The sequence below is a fragment of the Macaca thibetana genome, chromosome 11 (assembly GCF_024542745.1).
Source record: "Macaca thibetana thibetana isolate TM-01 chromosome 11, ASM2454274v1, whole genome shotgun sequence".
NCBI classification, from domain to species: Eukaryota; Metazoa; Chordata; class Mammalia; order Primates; family Cercopithecidae; genus Macaca; species Macaca thibetana.
This window is the reverse complement of record NC_065588.1, coordinates 1,248,411-1,273,019: the sequence shown is the minus strand read 5'-3', so window position 1 is coordinate 1,273,019 and position 24,609 is coordinate 1,248,411. Positions and strand designations below refer to the sequence as shown.

The following is a 24,609-nucleotide window of genomic DNA, read 5'->3' as shown; positions in this document are numbered from 1 at the left end:
CTAATGTAAACGATGAGTTAATGGGTGCAGCACACCAACATGACACAGGTATACATATGTAACAAACCTGCACGTTGTGCACAGGTACCCTAGAACTTAAAGTATAATAACAATAAAAAAAAAAAAAGAGAATTTGAGATAGAAAAAAAAAAAGATACCATTGTACCTCCACTAGGATGGTATAATTTTTTTCAGTGGCAAGTAACAAGTGTTGGCGAGGATATGGAAGAAATCTGGAACCTTCATATAGTGCTGGTGGGAATGTAGAAGGGTGTAGCTGGTTTGGGAAAAGGTATGGCAATTTCTCAAAATGTTCAATGTGGAGTTACCATGTGATCTGGCAATTTTACTGATAGGTATATACATACCCGAGAAAAATGAAAACATACATCCACACAAAAGCTTGAACACAAATGTTCATAGTAGCATTATCCATAATAGCAAAAAAGTGAACCTAAATGTCTGTCAACTGATACATGGATAATCAGAATGTGACAGAGCTATACAATGACATCTTATTTGTTCCTAAAGAGGAAGAAAGTACTGATACATGCTACACCATGGGAGAGCCTTGATAACATTAAGCTGAATGAAAGAAGCCAGTCACAAAGTTCTCACACTGTATGATTCCATTTATATAAAATGTCCAGAATTGGCCAATCTATAAATACAGAAAATAGATAGGTGGTCACCAGAAGTTGGGGGTTGGGGAAAGAAGGGAGTGAGTGCTATTAACTATGGGATTTCTTTACGGGGTGATGAAAATCAGTTCTAAAATTGGTTATGGTGATAGTTTGTACAACTAGCTGTGCATATGCAAAAAATATTAAATTGCATACTTTGAGTGAAAAAAAAAGTAGTAGTATCAGTCCACTAAAAGGAAATAAAGTAAGATCAAAAAGACTTTCAAACTATTCTCATCAGTTTATATCTGCTATGCAGAATGTTTTGAATTATTACATGTTTTCATGAACATGGTGGCCTGGTATTTCAGAGTGGAAGGCTCACTGCCACGTAAGACTTTCAGCTAGCTCCCACTAGCTAAACGGTCAACAACAGTGGGCCTAGAATTTTGCACATTCATTTTTTGGGACATATAAGCTCTCTGTTTTCCCAGTGAAGAACAGGTCAGGGATAATAATGATTTCTAAATTTTATTTTTCCACTCTGGCTACCATGCTTTAAAATCAAGCACAAAAAATGTAACTTTCAAATAGTATCTATTCTAATTCTTTAAATCTACAATTCTGCCACCTTTAAGTTCTTCTGTTCAGAGGAAAAAGTATTTTATCAAATCCAGTGGAAAAGCAGTTGCAACAAAGAAAACATTTCAAAACATTGTTTAGGTAAGTATAAAAATACGATAAAATTACCATTAAATCCTAAATTGTTTAGTAAGTACAGTGATGCTACAAACATTAAGGAATTCAGAACAAAATTTCATTTATTTGCTCATAAGTTAATTTAATTACTTAGCAAATATTCACTGAATGCCCTTGTGCACCAGGCACAGTGGTGGGCACTGAGGATACAGCAGTAAATAAGACACAGCTCCTGCCCTCAAGGAGCTTTCACTCTAGGAGACAAAACAGAGACAGTCTCTTAAAGCAATAGGTAGTAAATACGTAAACAAAATGCAGTGTTACTGGAAAAAAAAAAAACCGGACTAAGCACAAATGCATTCGAAAAACATGAGAGGCCATGCACAGTGGCTCATGCTAGTAATCCCAGCATTTGGGAGGCTGAGGCGGGCAGATCGCCTGAGGTCAGAGTTCGAGACCAGCCTGGTCAACATGGTGAAATCCAGTCTCTACTAAAAACACAAAAAATTAGCTGGGCGTGGTGGCGGGCGCCTGTAATCCCAGCTACTTGGGAGGCTGAGGCAGGGATAATTGCTTGAACCCAGGAGGCGGAGGTTGCAGTGAGCTGAGATCAAGCCACTGCACTCCAGCCTGGGCAACAGAGTGTGACTCCGTCTCAAACTAAACTAAACTACACAAAACTACACAAAACAAAACAAAACAAAACAAAACAAGAAGAGATGCTTTCCCTGACCACTCTAAATAAGGTCCCCTGTTACATACTTTTATAAAATACTATACTTTTTTATTTGCATGATCAAATTTTAAAGTGTATGTTTCTCCCCCACTAACGAGGAAAGGACCACACTCATTTGGTTCAGTAAAGTATTCTCAGTTTCTAGCACACAGGAGGATCTCGATAAACAATGAATGAATAGTGAAATGAATGGACAATAGATAAACTTTTAACAACGCTGGAGTGGCACGTTCTCACTATGGACATCTAATATAGACGACTCTCATTTCTGTAACTATTCTACTCCTTTTTCCTCCACTCATGTTGTAACTTTAAGCATCTATGGCTACTACATGAATATGGAAGAAAACACTCATATGCAATTGTAATATCCCTTGAAAGTGATCTAGGCTCCCACCATTACTTCTTACAGGGAAAATTACTTTTGACAAACACAGTGTTGGGTTGCAAATGTTTTTCCAAAACCAAAAATTTTAAAAATGAGTAACTATATCAGAAAACGCTTGTATTTGAATATCCTAGTATCACAACTCTGTCAGGCTTAGGAGGAAAAACTAACTAGTATCTGTTAACTATGTATACGTAGATAGATATCTATGTATCTGTCTGCCCATCCATCTGACCATCTGACTGACTGACCATCCATCCACCCACCCATCCATCCACCCATCCATCCACCCACCCACCCATCCATCCATCCATCCATCCATCCATCCATCCATCCATCCATCCATCCATCCATCCATCCATCCATCCATCCACCCACCCACCCATCCATCCATCCATCCACCCATCCATCTGTCCAACATACTATAGAGTTGAACTGTCCAATACAGTAGCCACTAGGCAGATATGGCCATTAAAATTTACTTTTTAAATAAAAGCAAAATATCAGTTTTTCAGGTGCTCTAGCCACATTTTAAGTGTTCAATAGAAACATGGCTAGAGGCTGCCATCTTGGTAGAACAGACATAAAACATTACCACTGTTTTAGAAAGTTCTATCTGACAGTGCTACTATAAAGACTACAGAGGTTTCAGAAGCCAATAAGCACTTGTGAAGAAAAATGTATACTTATAATATTCACTTTATGCCAAAAAAGTAACTTTTGTTTAGATTTCAAGTCCTTCTAATATTGAGCAGTATTTAGAAATCATATCTTAGCACTAGGAGTGAGCATTGCTACTAAGAAGATAATTTGTTTTCTAGGTATTTGCAGTACCTAGGAAATGCATGTGTGACTATGTGTTTAAGAGAAAAAAGTCATGAATTTAAACAAATGTTTCCAATTCCAATTTAAGATTACAAAGACTAAACCCTTAAAACATTTTTACAGTTTTAAAATTTCCATATCTTCTTGCTTCTAGGAATAAGATCTAAGGATAATGTTCTAAAACCAATACTTTGTTTTAAATAATGCTAAGAAAGTATTTTTCCCCTCCCTCCCTTCCTTCTGGAAACTATAGAACATCTGGTTTAGTAAAAGTGAAAGACAGCATTAGAACTGGATTTTATAGCATATATTTCCAGCAGTTTACTAAAGCTACTCAAGTTTTTTTTTTTTTCTTTTTTTTTCTTTTTTGGAGATGGAGTCTCACTCTATCACTCAGGCTGGAGTGCAGTGGCATGATCTCGGCTCACTGCAACCTCTGCCAGCCCGGGTTCAAGCAATTCTCCCGCCTCAGCCTCCTGAGCAGATGGGATTACAGGCACCTACCACTGTGCCTGGCTAATTTTTGTATTTTTAGTAGAGATGGGGTTTCACCATCTTGGACAGGCTAGTCTTGAACTCCTGATCTCGCATCCACCTGCCTCGGCCTCCTAAAGTGCTGGGATTACAGGCATGAACCACAGCGCCTGGCCTTTTTATGAGAAAAGCGTGGATGTAAAATGGGAAATAATGTACAGATTAAGAAGCTGTATTGATCTAAGACAGACTCTCGGAGAATAAATAATCCAGTTACAAGAACAATGTCCATCTCATCAACATATTAGGTGACTGTGTTATTCTCAGTTGATGCAAATCTACAACTTCTAGAATGTGAGACCAGATGGGGGAGAGGACAAGAATTTCCTTGAGTCACAGTATTAAAACTTGACATATGTAAATTAGAATTTAACAGTAAGTTTGTCACTACTGAATCAACCAGATACGGTCTATAAATATGACATTTCTCTGGGGCCTTCAACCAACCAGAAGAGCAATGCCTCCCCTTGGTACTATGGAGGGCAGTGGTGGTGACAACAGAAGTACCAGTAGTGGCAGATGTTTACTATGGGTTTACTATGTGTCAGAATCTGTTCAAGGTACTTTATACAGATATCATCTCTTTAATGTGGCAGATGTAATAACTATTCCTTTTACAGCTCAGAGAACTAACCCACAAGTAACCTGCCTAAGATCATAATTTGTAAGTGGTGGAAGCCTAATTTCAACTACAGCTTCTAACTCCACAGTCCACTTTCTTAGCCGTTACGGAATACAGCTTCCCTAAGGTTCTGGAATGACCCTCTGAACTGGAAAGCCACAGTATACAAATTTCTGTACCTAACCTATCACTTCTGCATTTCTCAGACTCGACTTCCCTCACATTCAGTAAGCCCTACTTTCAGCTTTGTAAGATTACAAAGAAGTCCTCCCAGATGAGATGAGCAAGCCTGAGGAAAAAAACTGGTTTGAAGGTAAGAATCAAAAGATTGAACTTAGACAGTTTCTGGTTGAGGTATCAAGGAAATATTGGTGTAAAGATATGAAATGGGCTGCTGTCTATTTCATAAGTTTGGATCTCAGAAGAGAAAACTGGTCTAAAAATAAAAATTGTGCATGCATACAGTCCCAGCTTTGTGGAAACGTAGCTTGAGCCCAGGAGTTCGAGGCCGTAGTGTGCTACGATCATGCCTGTAAGTAGCTACTACAGTCTGGCCCGGACAATGTATCGAGAACCCATCTCTAAATACATAAATAATACAAATATCTGATGTGATAACAATTCCTAAACTGGTGATAATGTAGCTAACATTTCTTTAACACCATGTCGTGCTTCTTATCCTCAAACAAAGTTTTCCCTCAGGCTTTCTCATCTCAAAAAATTGTACCACTATTCTCCCAGCTGGCCACTAGAAATCCAACGGCCATCTCTGTTTTCTCTTCTATCCTTATCCATACATGTAATTCACCAAATCCTTTTAGCTCTACTTCCAAAAGACATTTTAAATCTACCTATTTCTCTTTATCTCCACTGGCACTGTGGAATCTTTTCAGCTATTGCCTGATCTGCCCAAACTCTTGCATAGACCAAGAGTCTCTCTACACGTTTGTGCTGGTATACCTACTAAAAGAGTTTGTACAACTATGATTAAAAAAATTTTTTTTATATTTCTTTTTTTCTGCTCACAAATGTACTGACACAGAATGATTTTAACTTGATAAATTTTTTACATTGAAAGTTTAAAGAGTTGCAAAGATTTAATTTCTTGGGTATTAAAGACTGTTTTTTAAAAAAGCATCACTTTTTTAAAGAAAAGGAAATATCCAATAAAATACAAATACCATACTTGATATCCATCATCATCTATTCAAAAACTGTAGGACAAATTATTATTTACATTTTCCTTTTTCTGACTCTATGTTTCCATTCTACTTCTCCTTAGAATTTTATACTAACGTAATTTACTCTGTGCTAGACTGCTTGTGTGGATCTTTTGTACTTTTCTCAATAAAAATATTTATATAAATTTAAATTTGATATTTTAATATTTTCCTGTGGTCATAACCCTTAAGAATTCTTGTGGACTGAGTTATCATTAGAATCACTAGTTATATAGTATCAATCAATCAAAACCAATATACATATTAAGTATTATGAGAAAATAATTATTAAACATGAAGAATACATTTTAATTAAAATGTATCTTATTAAACATATTTATCTTAACAAGATTAACGGGACTTTAATACTTTTATTAGTTTAGATATCTCTTGTTAATATTACTATTAATAGAAACATAAAGGTTCAAGCTGAGCGCAGTGGCTCACGCCTGTAATCCCAGCACTTTGGGAGGCAGAGGTGGGCAGATCACCTGAGGTCAGGAGTTTGAAACCAGCCTGGCCAACATGATGAAACCTCGTTTCTAGTAAAAATGCAAAAAAATTAGCCAGGCGTGGTGGTGGGTACCTTTAGTCCCAGCTACTTGGGAGGCTGAGGTATGAGAATCGCTTGGACCTGGGAGGCGAAGGTTGCAGTGAGCCATGATCCTACCACTGCACTCCAGCGTGGGTGAAGGAGTGAGATTCCATCTCAAAAAAAAAAAAAAAAAGGGAAGATAGGGTTCAGCATCAATTCCATTGGTATGTTTCACTGTTATAGATGTAAGCACTAAGAAAGCTCCATCATATAAACGGATAGGAATGGAAGGAGTTTTGCTGTAGCAATATAACTCGACCCTTTGCATTCCTTCAGAATTACATGCCCCAAACCCGACAGTAACCTGTCATCGAAAATCATTTATAATAATCGACCAATTGGCACTTAATTAGGTTTTATTTCAATTCTGTGGAAAACAAAGAATTGAAAACAATCTGACATACCCATCCATTATCTTAACGCCAATTCGCTGAATGGCCCCTTTGTTAACATTCCAGAGTTTTCCACCTCTGAGGAACAGAGCACAGAAAGTCAGGAGAGTTTTGTCTGTTGTAAAGTGAGGAGTGCAGAACTGTGAAGGGGAAAATGACAAAGGAGAATCTGCACACCTTAGGTGCCTTTTGAGCGCATCAGTTTCAGGGACACGTGTGTTCAGAGGCTGAATGTGCCTTTTGATCAGTTTCAGGGACCGTGTCCATGTGCCTTTTGAGCGGATCAGTTTCAGGGACACGTATGTTCAGAGGCTGAGGGCCCGTGCCCATGTGCCTTTTGAGCGGATCAGTTTCAGGGACCCGTGTCCATGTGCCTTTTTCAGTTTCAGGGACACGTATGTTCAGAGGCTGAGGGCCCGTGCCCATGTGCCTTTTGAGCGGATCAGTTTCAGGGACCCGTGTCCATGTGCCTTTTGAGCGGATCAGTTTCAGGGACACGTATGTTCAGAGGCTGAGGGCCCGTGCCCATGTGCCTTTTGAGCGGATCAGTTTCAGGGACCCGTGTCCATGTGCCTTTTGAGCGGATCAGTTTCAGGGACCCGTGTCCATGTGCCTTTTGAGCGGATCAGTTTCAGGGACACGTGTGTTCAGAGGCTGAGGGCCCGTGTCCATGTGCCTTTTGAGCAGATCAGTTTCAGGGACACGTATGTTCAGAGGCTGAGGGCCCGTGCCCATGTGCCTTTTGAGCGGATCAGTTTCAGGGACACGTGTGTTCAGAGGCTGAGGGCCCGTGCCCATGTGCCTTTTGAGCGGATCAGTTTCAGGGACACGTATGTTCAGAGGCTGAGGGCCCATGCCCATGTGCCTTTTGAGCGGATCAGTTTCAGGGACACGTATGTTCAGAGGCTGAGGGCCCATGCCCATGTGCCTTTTGAGCGGATCAGTTTCAGGGACCCGTGTCCAAGTGCCTTTTGAGCAGATCAGTTTCAGGGACACGTATGTTCAGAGGCTGAGGGCCCGTGTCCATGTGCCTTTTGAGCAGATCAGTTTCAGGGACACGTATGTTCAGAGGCTGAGGGCCTGTGTCCATGTGCCTTTTGAGCGGATCAGTTTCAGGGATAGGTATGTTCAGAGGCTGAGGGCCCGTGTCCATGTGCCTTTTGAGCGGATCAGTTTCAGGGACACGTATGTTCAGAGGCTGAGGGCCCGTGTCCATGTGCCTTTTGAGCGGATCAGTTTCAGGGACCCGTGTCCATGTGCCTTTTGAGCAGATCAGTTTCAGGGACACGTATGTTCAGAGGCTGAGGGCCTGTGTCCATGTGCCTTTTGAGCGGATCAGTTTCAGGGACACGTATGTTCAGAGGCTGAGGGCCCGTGCCCATGTGCCTTTTGGGGAAGCGTTCATGCACTCTCAGGTGTAGGCACACCTCAGTTAGAAGATCTCCAGCCTGGGCTGCTTTAATCGCCCATCTGATCCTCCCCCTTCCAATCTTACCGCCCCCCAATTCATCCTCCACCCAATACCCAGAATCTTTTAAAAACATAAATCAGATGATGTCATGCCCTCTTTAAAACTCTTCCATCCCTCTTACGAAGCACAACCTTCTGCCATGGCTCATATAAAAGACCTGCACAGCTTGCACCGTTCCTGCCCGCCGGTCACATTGGTCTTCCTTAGACATGTTCAGCTCTTCTCCACTTATTACCATTAGAACTGCTGCTTCTGTCCCACTGGTCACATGGTGCGCTTCCTCTCAGCCTTCAGGCTCAGGACAAAGCTACTTTCACAGAGGACCCGCTCTGAGCACTTAATCTAAAATAACTGCCAACCCTCCAACTTTCAAGAAATGATTGTGTATTTCTGAAAACCTGCTCCTTTGTCATAACTAGTAATTAAATGTTAGTGTCTGTGTCCCCATCTGAACTGTAAGGTCTCAGGCAAGAACTAAAGCTACTTTGTTTATCACTATGTATTCTCCAGGACTACCACGGCACCCACTGAGTAAGTAATAAAGATCTGTTGAATGAATGAATGAGCAAGTAAACTAAAAATAAATATTGTTCTTTGCTTCAAAGGCTCTCTACTTCCTTGAACATAAGCTTGAACATGCTTCATTCAGCATGATCTGATCGTGCACACCTATACAAATGATCTCTCTTACTCTCTCATCTTTTTCTCTTCTTTACATAGTTCTTGCCATTCCTATTTACACTCGACTGTAGCTACTAACTACAACTTGGTTTCCTAGACACTCCCAGCTTTCACCTCTGTTCCCTCTACATGGAATACATTGAACATCTTTCACTTCTTTGCCTAATTCTTTCTTTTTAAGACTCAATTCACACATAAACACCTCCTCCAGGAAGCCTGTAGACCTCCCAAATTTGGATTTCAGGCTTGCCCTCTTCCTCTATTCTCAAAGCTTTGTATTCAGACCTCTATTGTGGTAGTTATCAAACAGAACCATAATTATAAGTTCATTCTTCAGTCTTTCCCAATAAACTATAAGCTTCTTGAAGACAGAGGCTGTATCTATTACCTTTTCATGTTCAGCGCTTAATGCGGCATTTGGAAAAGCACAAGATATTTTTTAAATATTAGCAGAAAAAAAGGCATAAGTGACAGTATAATTTTATTTTCAGAGCATCACTGCCATTTAATAAACAATGAGGGAAATGTAACTTAATATTCAGACCAATAAAGAATTATGTTTATAAAAGTAAATAATAAACTGTGCACTCTGGAAATCGCTAAAAGTAAAAAAGGCAGTAAGAAAGACTAAGGAAAACAACTACAGTTCTATCAGTGCACGTCGTCTTCTACAGACACACTCCTCTACCAGGTTTGCTTCTGTAGTGGCAACTGTCCATTCTGAAAATGAACTTGGCTGTTCCGGTGGTGGCTGCTGCATATATGACAGGGGAGATTTTCAGCCAATGAAGAACTTTATACATTAAAAAAATGTAATCCTCAAAAATGCTCATTAATGTATAATTACCTAGCAAACCACAGATATAATTTATACTTTACAAGCCAAATAATGTCAAAATGGCAATTTGAAAAAATATCACTGCTTATCACTGAGTATCACGGTTAAAAATGGAGCTTTTAAAAGAAAAATCAAACTCATATGTGCAAATATGTCGTTATTATCATTATTTTTAAAGACAGGGCCTCACTCTGTTGCTCAGGCTGGGATGCAGTGGTACAATCATGGGTCACTGCAGCCTCAAACTCCTGGGCTCAGGTGATCCTCTCACCTCAGTCCCTCAAGCAGCTGGGAATACAGGCGTACCCCATCATGTCCGGCTAATTACAATTTTGTTGTTGTTGTTGTTGAGACGAGGCCTTGCATTGTTGTACAGGCTGGTCTCGAACTCTTGGCTTCAAGCAGTGCTCCAACCTCTGCCTCCCAAAGTGCTGGGATCACAGGCATGAGCCACTGCATCCTGGCCCAGTGAAGATATTTAAATCATTCTTTTAAAATGTTAAAAGAAAATTAAAAAATTTAAAGTTCATAACATCATAGCTGAGCTAAGCATACTGCTCTTTAGCCCCTGGCAATTCTGAGACTTGTTTAGGAGACCTTGTTTACGCTCAGTTTAAGAAAATAGACACATTCAATAAAACACAAAACCCACCAAAAGTTAAACAGAGAAAGGTTCCAGAAACAGAATCCCCACGTCGAAAGGGACAAAGCAAAAGTAAAGGAGCTGTGGGGTTCTCCCCTGTGGGGATCATTCACTTCATCTCTCAATTTGCTGCACAGGTGAGGGGCACCTTCCTTCATTAGGTCATCACACAACTTCTCTAAATTTCTAGCACGGGCTCCGTGTGGGGCAGCATGTATTAGGAACGAATAAACTGTGAGGGGATCCCGTGAGAATAAAGAAAAGGCATTAAGAGATGTTTTCTTATGGGAGTTCTTCCTTGTTCGAACTTTGGAAGGTTCTACACATCTTATTTTAATAAAGTTATGGCTCCCATACAATTTTACTTTGCTGTTGGAGGAATTAAGAGATGTAGATACCCTACCTTTATCAGAGAAAGTCATTCTTTCCCAGAAGCTAAATTTAAGTGAGAAACAGGTAACTTTTGAATCTGAGAAAGAAAATAAGAATAATATTCCTAAACAAAAAAGCCTCATTTAAGGCATTTCAAAAGAACATCTGCAGATTATCTCAGTACATATAATTAACATACATAAGTAAAATTAACAGTGGAGCTAAAAGACAGGAACAGGTGGGCTGGGCGCGGTGGCTCATGCCTGTAACCCCAGAACTTTTGGAGGCCGAGGCGGGCGGATCACTTGAGGTCAGGAGTTCAAGACCAGCCTGGCCAACATGGTGAAACCCCGTCTCTACTAAAAATACAAAAATTAGCTGGGCATGGTGGCACATGCCTGTAGTCCCAGCTACTTGGGAGGCTGAGGCAGGAGAATGACTTGAACCCAGGAGGCAGAGATTGCAGTGAGCTGAGATCACGCCATTAAACTCCAGCCTGGGTGACAGAGCAAGACTCCATCTCAAAAAAAAAAAAAAAAAAAAGACACGAAAAGATAAAAATAATAATAATAAATGGGAGAGGAGAGGACAGTAGACGAAGGTTGTAAGGACTTCAGAAGTGTAAACGTAAAAGCAATTTCTTCATACCTCGAACCACTTAAAGTTCAAATAACTGGTCTCATGCAATATTTCACGCAACAGCTTCAGATAGGCAGTGAGTAGCAGAAAGGCGGAAAACAAGAAAACAGAAAAGGAAAAAAAGCATGCAATCAAAAGCAAAAGATATACAGCCACTTTGGGAGACAGTCTGGCAGCTTTTTCCAAAACTCTTACCATATGATCTTACCACAGAATCCGGCAATCACACTCACAGTTATTTACCCAAATGAGCTGAGAATTTATATCCACACCAAAGTCTGCATGTGAATGTTTACAGCAGCTTTATTCCTAAGTGCCAAAAACTGAATGGCACCAAGATGTCCTTCAGCAGCTGAAGGAATGAGCAAACTGTGGCGCATCCACACAATGGAATACTACTTAGAGATAAAGAGAAATGAGCTATCGAGCCACAAAAAGAAGAACCTTAAATGCAGATGCTAAGTGAAAGAAGCCAAGCTGAACATGCTACATACTATATGACTCCAACTATCAGTAAAGGAAAAGGCAAAACTACAGAGGCAGTAAAAAGATCAGGGACGGGGGAGACGGGGGAGGAATAAATCGGTGGCGCATGATACTTTCAAGGCAGTGAAATTACTCTGTATAATAGTGTAATGGCAGATACAGGTCACTACACATTTGGCAAAACACATGGGACTGTGTGCCACAAAAAGTGAACCCTAAGCTATGGACCACACAGTTATAATGTATTAAAACTGGTTCATTAATTTTAACAAATACTACACTAATGCCATATGTTAACAATAGGGGAAACTGAGGTAGAGAAAGGAGTAAATGGAAGCTCTTTGTACTTTCTGCTCAATTTTTCTGTAAACCTAAAAACTGCAAAGTCTATTAACCATAAATAAAACATACCCCTAAAGCATATTATAATCAGTTCACACAATAGCCTCAAAAAGGAAAACACATAACAGAAGTCTATAACCCATAGTGACATGATCTATTATTAATTGCCAAAGTCTCTGCATGATCTCTGATGTTTAATACTTGTCAATAAATAATGAGGCCAAAGCAGAAGAAAAATCTTTATTTGAAAAATAAAGGAGAGAATATAAAAAGGGTAAAATCAAGATAAAAGAAAATTCCTCCCCACCCTTGGGTGACACAATGGCTGTCACCGTCCCTTCTCTGGAGCTCTCCACTACCCAAGTTCCAAGTGACTGTGCATTAGGAACGTATCCGAAGAAAGAGTAGACGAGGTATTCATCTACGAACAGGGTACTGAAAGGCACTCATTCTGCAAAAGGTTCAATGATCTCTCAGCTTTGCTAACGAAGTTGGTCTTTCTACACTTGACACTAAAGAAACCATATCTTTGCATCCCACAGAGCTATGAAGGGGCTCCCTGGGGAACACGCTATGTCTGCCTTGGAAACGTGCCCTTCTTTACTGTACCTACCTTAACTCAAAATAACACCAGTGGTCTGACCAAGGGGTTCCTAGAAAGATTCCTGTCACCCTCTCATTGAGCATTTTTTCCCTCTTTAACATTTATATTTCTCCCACTAAGAAATGGAAAGGAAACAATTACTGCAAAATTAAGTGCTATGAACCTATGTGTCAGATGGATTTGAAATCTTAAATCACATTCTCATAATGGGAGCTGGGATTATAACCTTCACTTGTTAAAACTATTTCTTCCATTCACACTTCCCATCTGTAGTTATTCATGAAAAGTCAATGAAAAGTCAAAAGCAAGAGTACGGAGATCTTATCCATGAGCATGGTATGTTCTTCCATTTGTTTGTGTCCTCTTTGATTTCACTGAGCAGTGGTTTGTAGTTCTCCTTGAAGAGGTCCTTTACATCCCTTGTAAGTTGGATTCCTAGGTATTTTATTCTCTTTGCAGCAATTGTGAATGGAAGTTCATTCCTGATTTGGCTCTCTGTTTGTCTGTTACTGGTGTATAAGAATGCTTGTGATTTTTGCACATTAATTTTGTATCCTGAGACTTTGCTGAAGTTGCTTATCAGCTTAAGGAGATTTTGGGCTGAGACAGGAAGAATCAATATTGTGAAAATGGCCATACTGCCCAAGGTAATTTATAGATTCAATGCCATCCCCATCAAGCTACCAATGAGTTTCTTCACAGAATTGGAAAAAACTGCTTTAAAGTTCATATGGAACCAAAAAAGAGCCCGCATCTCCAAGACAATCCTAAGTCAAAAGAACAAAGCTGGAGGCATCACGCTACCTGACTTCAAACTATACTACAAGGCTACAGTAACCAAAACAGCATGGTACTGGTACCAAAACAGAGATATAGACCAATGGAACAGAACAGAGTCCTCAGAAATAATACCACACATCTACAGCCATTTGATCTTTGACAAACCTGAGAGAAACAAGAAATGGGGAAAGGATTCCCTATTTAATAAATGGTGCTGGGAAAATTGGCTAGCCATAAGTAGAAAGCTGAAACTGGATCCTTTCCTTACTCCTTATACGAAAATTAATTCAAGATGGATTAGAGACTTAAATGTTAGACCTAATACCATAAAAATCCTAGAGGAAAACCTAGGTAGTACCATTCAGGACATAGGCATGGGCAAAGATTTCATGTCTAAAACACCAAAAGCAACGGCAGCAAAAGCCAAAATTGACAAATGGGATCTCATTAAACTAAAGAGCTTCTGCACAGCAAAAGACACTACCATCAGAGTGAACAGGCAACCTACAGAATGGGAGAAAATTTTTGCAATCTACTCATCTGACAAAGGGCTAATATCCAGAACCTACAAAGAACTCAAACAAATTTACAAGAAAAAAACAAACAACCCCATCAAAAAGTGGGCAAAGGACATGAACAGACATTTCTCAAAAGAAGACATTCATACAGCCAACAGACACATGAAAAAATGCTCATCATCACTGGCCATCAGAGAAATGCAAATCAAAACCACAATGAGATACCATCTCACACCAGTTAGAATGGCAATCATTAAAAAGTCAGGAAACAACAGGTGCTGGAGAGGATGTGGAGAAATAGGAACACTTTTACACTGTTGGTGGGATTGTAAACTAGTTCAACCATTATGGAAAACAGTATGGCGATTCCTCAAGGATCTAGAACTAGAAGTACCATATGACCCAGCCATCCCATTACTGGGTATATAGCCAAAGGATTATAAATCATGCTGCTATAAAGACACATGCACACGTATGTTTATTGCAGCACTATTCACAATAGCAAAGACTTGGAATCAACCCAAATGTCCATCAGTGACAGATTGGATTAAGAAAATGTGGCACATATACACCATGGAATACTATGCAGCCATAAAAAAGGATGAGTTTGAGTCCTTTGTAGGGACTTGGATGCAGCTGGAATCCATCATTCTTAGCAAACTATCACAAGAACAGAAAACCAAACGCATGTTCTCACTCATAGGTGGGAACTGAACAATGAGATCACTCGGACTCAGGAAGGGGAACATCACACACCGGGGCCTATCATGGGGAGGGGGGAGGGGGGAGGGATTGCACTGGGAGTTATACCTGATGTAAATGACGAGTTGATGGGTGCAGCACAGCAACATGGCACAAGTATACATATGTAACAAACCTGCACGTTATGCACATGTACCCTACAACTTAAAGTATAATAATAATAAATAAATTAAAAAAAAAAAAAAAAAAAAAAAAAAAAAAGAGTACGGAGATCTTAAAAGACGCAGGAAATACGTCGAACAAGCACCACAAACTGCCACGCAGAGCTCTTCGGCAAGCCCCTCCGAGGCTGCGACAGGCTTATCCGGGACTCGTGTACGGTTTCTACGTCCTTCACACTCACTATTAACCTCAACTTGTTACAACCTCAACTCTTCTCTTCAGTGAGGCAGGGTATGAAATGAATAAACTATTAGCTATTTGGAATTAACGTTTTTCAGTCAGAAATGTTTGTGTCTTTTTTTTTTTTTTTTTTGCCAGGCACGGTAGCTCATGCCTGTAATCCCAGCACTTTGGGAGGCCGGGGCGGGTGGATCACCTGAGGTCAGGAGTTCGAGACCAGCTTGACCAACACAGTGAAACCGCAACTTTACTAAAAACACAAAAGTTAGCTGGGTGTGGTGGCACGCGCCTGTAATCCCAATACTTGGGAGGCTGAGGCAGGGGAATCGCTTGAACCCGGGAGGCGGAGGTTGCAGTGAGCTGAGATAGTGCCATCGCACTCCAGCCTGGGGGACAAGAGTGAGACTTCGTCTAAAAAAAAAAAAAAAAAAAAAAGTTCGCGTTTTTCTTTCCATTTAAAAGCCAGGAAAGTGCCCAGTCTTGTAGCAGACAGATAAGCTCCATTTCACCTCATCCAATATATTAGCACATGCTACATAAATATATATGGGATCAGACCTAAGTTATTAACGCAGAGACTGCTGTGTTAACATGAGTCAATTCTCATACAACTTTATTTCGATTCTTATTTAAGAAACAGCAGACAAGGCATTTATCTAGGAACAGGGTATTGAAAGGCACTCATTCTGCGAAATGTTCAATTCTCTCTCAGCTTTGCTAATAAAGTTGGTCTTTCTTTCTACACTTGACAGAAAAGAAACCATATCCTTGTATCTAATACCGCTGTGAAGGAACTCCTTGGGACTTACACTCTATGAAGTGCTTTTGAAACCCTATAAACATACAATATGTGTAGTTTACCTAAACTATACTGGTTGTGTTTTACCGTTTGGTTAACCAGCAGCATTGCTTGGAACTGTATGAAATAGCAGACCTGTTTTTCAGCATTGGTCCTGGCTGATTCCTCTTGTGCTAGCACCATTTCCCGCTCTGCAGTTATCTGTACACTTTCTCTTAGTGCTTCTTCCAGCTCTTCAATCCTGTCATCCTTCTTACGGAGACTGTCCTAGAAAATGATGGAAGACTAGGTGAAGTAGATTAATTACTTAACCCTTTAAGGAAGGGCTGTTTACTTATTCAATGTCCTTCCCATCAGAAGCAAATCCAACAAGATATCGTCACAGAGGACACAATAAAGAAAGCAAGGAAAGAAAAGAAGTAAAGGAGGCTGAAGTAGTATATTATTAAGAGCCAAGCGTCAAGTTAGTCAAGCAAGATAAACGTGAGGAATTTGCCCTCTGTAACAGAGAATAAAACTATGTTAGACAGCAGAGGTGGCAAGGGCTTGATTATCTAAAAGTACAAAGTTGTTTTCGAACTACTCTCTAAGCATAAAGCCAGCTTTGATGAAATGATAATTAGATTGAATATCAAAACATTCTCTTTTCCTGCAGTGAAGCCGAGATGAGAAAAGTGCAGTAAACAGCATGATCTTCAGATTATATTCTTCATAGACAATTGTTGGCAAACAATTTCTTAAGAGATATTAAAAAGCAAGTGACGCATCCTCATATTTCAAGAATGTGTGGTTTTCTCATAATCTCATATGAGAAAACCAAAAATGACAACTGGATGTAAGTGACTGGTCTGGCTAAGAATGAGCCATGTTATTAGCCAACCAAGCAATCCCCAGCCCTGATGTTCCACACAAGTTTACAACGCAGCTTCTGGAGAGGCGGATGCTGATCTCTGGGAAAGTCAAACAGAATCCTACAGAACGCTGAGTTCATGTAAGAGGAGAGATGTTAAGAGGAGTTCGAGTAGGATGGAGAACTGAGTCATCAGGTTATTGGAAGCACTTCCTTCTTCAACTTCTTACGAAACTAGAGGATTAAGAATAAAGTGCTTCCTCTTAAAATATATATAAAACAAAAGAACAAGACTTGCTAAACCATTCTCCAATTTTCAGAACACTCATATCAGGAAAAGATACCTAAGAATTTTTTCTTTTATCTGAGAAACTCAATTATACTGCAGTCCACTTTTGTAAGGCCTTTTTGACAACTTTACCTTCAAAAATCTAGAACTTGAAATCCGTCAAAGATAAGTCAGATTTTTCTCCCCATTTTGGAAGAACAGCATCATTATTTCACATTCTTCTTAATAAACAGTTGATAAATCTTTTGCTCTCTCATTTTTCTAAACTTTAAAAAATGAGAGTTAGGAAAAACTTCACATTTTGGTGATGTACGTTATATTCATGTTAAGAGAAAAGTTTTCATTCTTCTCAGAGAACTGTGGTTCTTCACAGTTATAAAATACTGTGATCTATTCCCATAAGTAAGGTTCTGTTTTATGCAGGGCAGTTTAGCTGTATCAAACAAAACAAAACAAAACAAAAAAAAAAAAAAAAAACGCTCTCTGTTGAAATCTTTGTTCCCTCTGTTGACTTGCCATGAACAGCAGAGTACAGTGGAGGTTTTTAAAGAATGTCATGCAGAGAGACAAGGGACGATGCCAGTCAAAACAAAGGCCAAGGTGGCTTCTTCAGAATCAAAGAAAACTAAACATAAAAGAAGGATTATGAAGTAAGAGATGGATGCAATGATTAGTTCAGTCTTCTCAAACCCTCTAATGAATGAGAATGACCATATTTGTAGTAATATGGGATTCTAAAATACAGATTGCTGTAAGTATAAAGAAGCATAAAGAAACATTATTAACACATAAAGTTGAAAATGTTTCTCATCAGCTCCTTGTGGAAAACTCAGTATTATGTCTTTGTGCGGTCTACCCTATCCCACTCTTCAACTGTTTCTTGGAAGTCTCCTGAGAGGCTTCTATTATCTAAATTGAGGCTCAAACAGTTAATTCCAAATAACTTCCCAGGAATCTATTTCAAGCAAACAACTTTACTTGTACATCTGCGTGGGGTAAAAATAGCTTTGTGGCTGTATCAATAAAAAACTTTTAGGGAGAAAATGATGAGTAATTTGTCATAATGCAGAGAATCAAGTTTTCATAATATTTCATTGTGAAACTCATTTCATAACTTTATCGGAAACCAGCAGTGAAACTAGAGTCTGCCACACGAGCTCAGTGTTCACGGCCTTATTTAAAAAAGGATTTCTGGAATTAATCGCAAAGCCTGGTTCAAAATCTTTCTTAATAATAAGGATGAAAAACAAAAGCCAAGTGACACTACAAATAAAAGGAAACGGCTGATAAGTAATATTTAGGTGATATTATAAGTTACATTTCAATGTAAAGCTGAGTATGGAATCATTTGATTAGTCTAAGGCAACTGGATCAAACTAGGATAGTATAATGCAAGAGAATGAAGACAGCAAATACCTCTCTCACCTTTATTTACAAAGTCCAGAATTACTTAATCTATCGAGTGGGTAAAATCTGGCACCAATTTTAGTTTTGGAATCTTGAGAGATCTGCTAAAATAAACCAAGGAAGTTTCTCTTGTGTTGAACCACAGCTTGAATCTCCTATTTAATTTAATAAAATGTTGAGCCAGTGTAAGAAATAAACAGGAAAGCCTTTGAGTGCTACAAATACCAGGGTAGCAATAGCACTGCTAGGTAACATTTATAATCATTCTTTCTTGCCTCGCTCTTGCGAAAAGACTAAATCCATCATTTGGTGCTTAGATGATAATATGAATACTCTTTTTTTAAAGTTTAGAACACTAAGGGAAAGAAAACATCTTGAAAACTTTTAGAAAGGCCAAAAACGATCACTTGTCAAATCAAAAAATCAGAAGACATTGGAGTTTTTAAAGGCAACACAGGAAACTAGAAGACAATTTGAGTAATGCTTTCAAAACTCTAAGGGGGAAAAAAATGATTACCAATCTAGAATTCTGTATCTAAACTACCAATCAAATATGGGAGTTGAATGCAAAATCCCCCCCCAAAAAAGGACCTCACTCAGCGACTCTCTCAGGAAGCTACTAGGGTATACTCTATAAAACGAAGAGGTAAACCTGGAAAGAAGATGTGGGATCCAGAGAACAGGAGCTCTATCACAGGTGAGTGGTGAAGGGAACCATAAGGATGACACAACCTAGAGACTAAGTACACATTACTTAGCAGAGAAAGGAAATTAATTTTTCCTAGAAAAAAAGCAGATGTACAGATTATCTGAGGGCAATTAATAAGGGCTGATGTATTTTTACAGTAGTAATGATACTGGGAGGAATTTTACGGGTGTAGAAAGGAATCTGGGAACAGATACCCAAGACAGGAAAAACAAAAAGGAAAACTAAGGTACACTAGGAAAAACCAAAATGTAAATCATAATATATTATGTGCCTCAGTTTTAATAATGTAGACCTGGAGATAATTATGTTGGAAGGATAGAAAGAAGGAATTGTGTGTTGGTCTGTGTAAAAACACTAATTCCTCATCATCTATGATAAGAAGTCAACAGATGATGCTCAAATAAGAAAAATAATAGAACAATAATATAAAAATGTCATTTGGAAAGATAAAAATAAACGACAGGAGAAACCACCAAAAGAGATGAAAGTGGTCATCTCAGAGGAAGAGGAATCAGAGTTACACAAGGATAACAGAAGTGACTATTATTCTGAGACATGTAAGTATTATTTGTGTAAATAATATAAAATATATATTGTCCTGATATAAAATCAAAAGCAAATTGAAAAATATCTTAAAAGAGCATCTTGCACTGCAAAGAAATCAGTAAGGATATAAAGAGACCTTCTGGAAATAGTTACAACTGTCATTTTTAGGTAACAGATACTCTCAATATGTAAGTTAACTGTTTACTGTGAAAAGAGAAAAGCAGACCAGGCAAACACATCTTCAGGCAGTGCTCATGATCAAAAGAAAGGTAAAGAGAACAAAACACGTATGGATTATACATCACTGTGTTCTTCAGCTTTTTATTCAAAAGTCCTATGAATTTCTTCATAGCAATATTTTACAGAAGTGGGTCAGAATTATGAGAAATTCCTTTCAAGTCTTTTGATAACCATGGGATAGTCTAAATAAGAACATTTTTAAAAAGGGACAATATTATCACAATAAGTTCTTCCATAAATTCTGAAGATCCTGAAGATAAATCTCAAACTTAAAAAGAAAAATCTCTGATCTGTCAATGCCAGACTTTGAGTTGAAGAAGTGACAGTTATCACCAGCTTCCTTGAAACTGAATGAGACAATAAGATGTCATATTAGACTTGAGAAGGTATGAAATGCAACAGAGTTCACATACTTCTGCTCTCAGGACCACATCTGATTGAAGTAAGGGGATGTGCTAAAACCCCTGGAAAGTGCTTCCTGGTGGCTCAAGTGCAAGAGGGATCATACCACGTGTGGCCCGAGGCTTGGAATATATGCTTTACATGTTAAAGTGTATTTTCTCCTTCAAAAAGTCCACATTCACCAACCTTCATGATAAACTATGAGACAGTAAAAGCCATTCTGAGTCTGTAATGCTGAAGGAATCTACATATACTATCTACTATCCCTAACTCCTCCTCTCCCTATATTCCTTAGGTTTGAAGGATCTGAAGCATCTGGAAATTAGGAAGTTGACTTACTGGAACTAAATGTAGCTGGAGATTAAGGTATGACATGCCACACTTAATCTGTGAAAACCATACCTGTTGTTTACAGGCATTCTTAATCTGCTGCTAGCTTAGAAGAAAACGTTCTTCAGTTAATATACTATTTGTACTGTCCAATGCGGGAGCCACTAGCAACAAGTAGCTACTGAGCCACTGAATGTGGCTAGTCCAAATTGAGATGTGCTATAAACACACACTACATTTCACAAACTTAGTCTTAAACAAAAGAAGGTACAACACTTCTTTAAGAATTTTCATACTGATTATATGCTAAAATAATATTTTGGATATATTTGATTAAAGAAAACATTATTAAATATCATCTGTTTCCTTTTAGTTTTTTAAATGAGACTATTAGAAAATTCAAAATTATACATGTGGCTCACATTATATTTCTACTGGAGAATGTGGCAGTAGTTAGAGCAGTTTTTACATATGAAATAAATCTATAAAAGGCTATATGACACATCATGTTTTACATACATTTTTAACTCTTTTCCCAGCTTACAGGCTATCAGCAGACAAATAGGAGTTATATAGGTGATAAACACCAACAAAAGCTCCAACAGTACCCAACCCTGATAATTACCATGGTGATAATATTAATAAAACAATTTAAAATAGCGTTTACTACTCTAACAGAGAAAACCAAACTGTGGATTTAGGGGAAAAAAATCAGACTATGGTAGAGCACCTTAATACTAAAAATATAAAATACTTGTAATCATTGTTTATTGTTGTATTAATGAGTTACTTCAAAACTCAGCAGCATAAGACAACAGTGAATACTGATTATCTCACACAGACTGTGTGGGTCAGGAACTCAAAAGCAGCTTAGCTGAACAGTTCTGGTGCCAGGGTTTCTTATGAGGTTGTAGCCAAGATGTCAACCAGGCTTCAGTCCTTCGCTTCCACTTAGACGGCTGGCGAGGTGGCGCAGCTATTGGAAAGAGGCCTCTGTTCCTCTCCGCGGGGCGGCCTGAGTGTCATTACAACACAGAGGCCGGCCTTCGCCAGGGCCAGGGATTCAGGAGTGCAAGGCAGTTGCATCAGCGTCTTTTGAATCTAGCTTCAGAAGTTGGCGCCATCACTTCTGCCTTCCTGTACAGTTCGTGAGACCGATCCTGACAGGGTGTGGGAGAGGACCACACAAGGGCATGCACACCAGGAGGTAAAGGATGACTTGGAGTCAAACGGAAGGAGGGTGTCACACAACCTGAGGATGTAGCTCCAGTATAACAAAACTGGATTACCGATGAAGACCAAATTCCTTCTCAAAGACAAATGCCTGTTAGGCTAACAGGACCTCTACTACAAAAACACAGCTGCCGGTATGAGACTGTATGAAAATGGAACCCGAACATACCTAAAATCTAAAGGCAGATATTAAGGACACTACAGAATTGAGGTATGGCTCAGCATTTCACTGAATGTGAAACCAGCAAAACACGCATTACATCAGGAATTATTCAGAATAAACTCTGCGAATGAACTGAATTCTAATAAGATATTTTCTTGTGACTATGATTACAAATTAGAGTAATTCAACATATTCATAAATAGTTCAACACCAAGATTACTCAGCGATAGGCCAATCATCAAAGTTCAACTGAAAAAAAATTGGGCAAATGTTTTAAGAGATATACAATGGAGGTTCATGAATAAGCTTAGTCATCACATTTGAGTGAATCCTCACATCTGACTGTTGGGAATCAAATTTTTTTTTTTTTTTAAGAAATATGAGAATGAAATACTCAGAGTCTATTGGCCCCCAATGAATAAAGACCCTCCTTCAACTCCTGTTTCCTCATGAATTTTCATTATAACTGATTCTAGTCTAAAGTAGACACGGGAAAAAGTTTAAAAAAAAAAAAAAGCCAAAAACAGAGTCCAATTTTAAATTATAACTGTGTATTTCAAAATTGTTTTTGAAGAAGTAGATTTCATCAGAGTGAACAGGCAACCTACAGAATGGGAGAAAATTTTTGCAATCTATCTATCTGACCAAGGGCTAATATCCAGAATCTACAAAGAACTTAAACAAATTTACAAGAAAAAAGCAAACCCCATCAAAAAATGGGCAAAGGATATGAAAAGGCACTTCTCAAAAGAAGACATTTATGCAGCCAACAGACATATGAAAAAATGCTCATCATCACTGGTCATTAGAGAAATGCAAATCAAAACCACAATGAGATACCATCTCACGCCAGTTAGAATGGTGATCATTAAACTCACACCTGTAATCCCAGCACTTTGGGAGGCTGAGATGGGTGGATCATGAGGTCAGGAGACTGAGACCATCCTGGCTAACATGGTGAAACCCTGTCTCTACTAAAAAAAAATACAAAAAAAATTAGCCGGGCCTGGTGGTGAGCGCCTGTAGTCCCAGCTACTCAGGAGGCTGAGTCGGGAGAATGGCGTGAACCTGGGAGGTGGAGCTTGCAGTGAGCCGAGATTGGGCCACTGCACTCCAGCCTGGGCGACAGAGTGAGACTCCGTCTCAAAAAACCAAACCAAACCAAACCAAACCAAACCAAAACAAAACAAAACAAAACAAAACAAACTCAGGAAACAACAGATGCTGAAGAGGTTGTGGAAAAACAGGAACCCTTTTACACTGTTGGCAGTGTAAATTAGTTCAACCATTGTGGAAGACAGTGTGGTGATTCCTCAAGGATCTAGAACTAGAAACACCATTTGACCTGGCAATCCCATTACTGGATATATAGCCAAAGGATTATAAATCATTCTATGATAAAGACACATGCACACGTATGTTTATTGCGGCACTATTCACAATAGCAAAGACTTGGAACCAACCCAAATGCCCGTCAATGATAGACTGGATTAAGAAAATGTGGCACATATACACCATGGAATACTATGCAGCCATAAAAAAGGATAAGTTCATGTCCTTTGCAGGGACATGGATGAAAACATGTCCTGGAATATAATTCTCAGCAAACTAACACAAGAACAGAAAACCAAACACCGCATGTTCTCACTCATAAGTGGGAGTTGAACAATCAGAACACATGGACATAGGGAGGAGAACATCACACACTGGGGCCGGTTGGTGGGGTGTGGGGCTGGGGGAAGGATAACATTAGGAGAAATACCTCATGTAGGTAATGGGTTGATTGATGCAGCAAATCACCATGGCACGTATATACCTACGTAACAAACCTGCACATTCTGCACACAGAATTCAGAACTTAAAGTATTTAAAAAAAAAAAAAAAAAGTAGATTTGAGATGTTTTCACCACAAAGAAATGATAAGTATGTGAGACGATGGATATGTTAATTAGCCTGATTTGATCGTTCCACAATGCATATATGTATTCAAACATCACCATACATATGTACAATTATTATTTGTCAATTAAAAATAAAGCCTGTAATCCCATCACTTTGGGAAGCTGAGGTGGGTGGATCACCTGAGGTCAGGAGTTCAAGACCAGTCTGGCCAACATGGTGAAACCCCATCTCTACTAAAAATACAAAAATTATCCAGGGTGGTGGTGCACACCTGTAATCCCAGCCACTCGGGAGGCTGAAGCAGGGAGAACTGCCTGAACTGGGGAGACAGTGGTTGTAGTGAGCCAAGATTATGCCACTGCACTCCAGCCTGGGAGAGGGAATAAGACTCTGGCTCAAAAAAATATATAAAATAAAATAAAATTTTAAAAATTTCAAAGGGGAATTATTAGGTTGGTGCCAAATCAATTGTGGTTTTTGCCATTAATACATGTACTGTTTGTAGATAAGCCATTTTAAAGCACTCATTAGAAAAAAGCATTAAATTGGCAGCCTAGGGGAATAAGACTAAGTAGAGAGAGAGTTTTATTTCATTCACCTACCCTACCTTGGTTATTTCACTCTGCT

At 39.1% G+C, this 24,609-nt stretch overlaps 1 protein-coding gene and 1 long non-coding RNA gene across 16 annotated transcripts in view; both read right to left on the bottom strand.

Annotated features, from left to right (window-relative positions):
* The window catches only part of LOC126930268 (uncharacterized), a 29,331-nt gene extending 14,915 nt beyond the window's left edge, over window positions 1-14,416 (bottom strand). The window contains exon 1 of the long non-coding RNA XR_007717547.1: window positions 13,656-14,416. This is a non-coding gene — a long non-coding RNA (uncharacterized LOC126930268). The remainder of the gene's footprint in view (window positions 1-13,655) is intronic.
* Window positions 1-24,609, bottom strand: part of ERC1 (ELKS/RAB6-interacting/CAST family member 1) — a 534,923-nt gene that overhangs the window by 259,232 nt on the left and 251,082 nt on the right. For 11 of the 15 annotated variants that reach the window (XM_050747035.1, XM_050747039.1, XM_050747032.1 and 8 more), the window contains one exon: window positions 16,047-16,178. The exons of the other annotated variants lie outside the window; for them this stretch is intronic. In XM_050747035.1, the coding sequence (XP_050602992.1) occupies window positions 16,047-16,178 (132 nt within the window). The remainder of the gene's footprint in view (window positions 1-16,046; window positions 16,179-24,609) is intronic. 15 annotated transcript variants of the gene reach the window in all.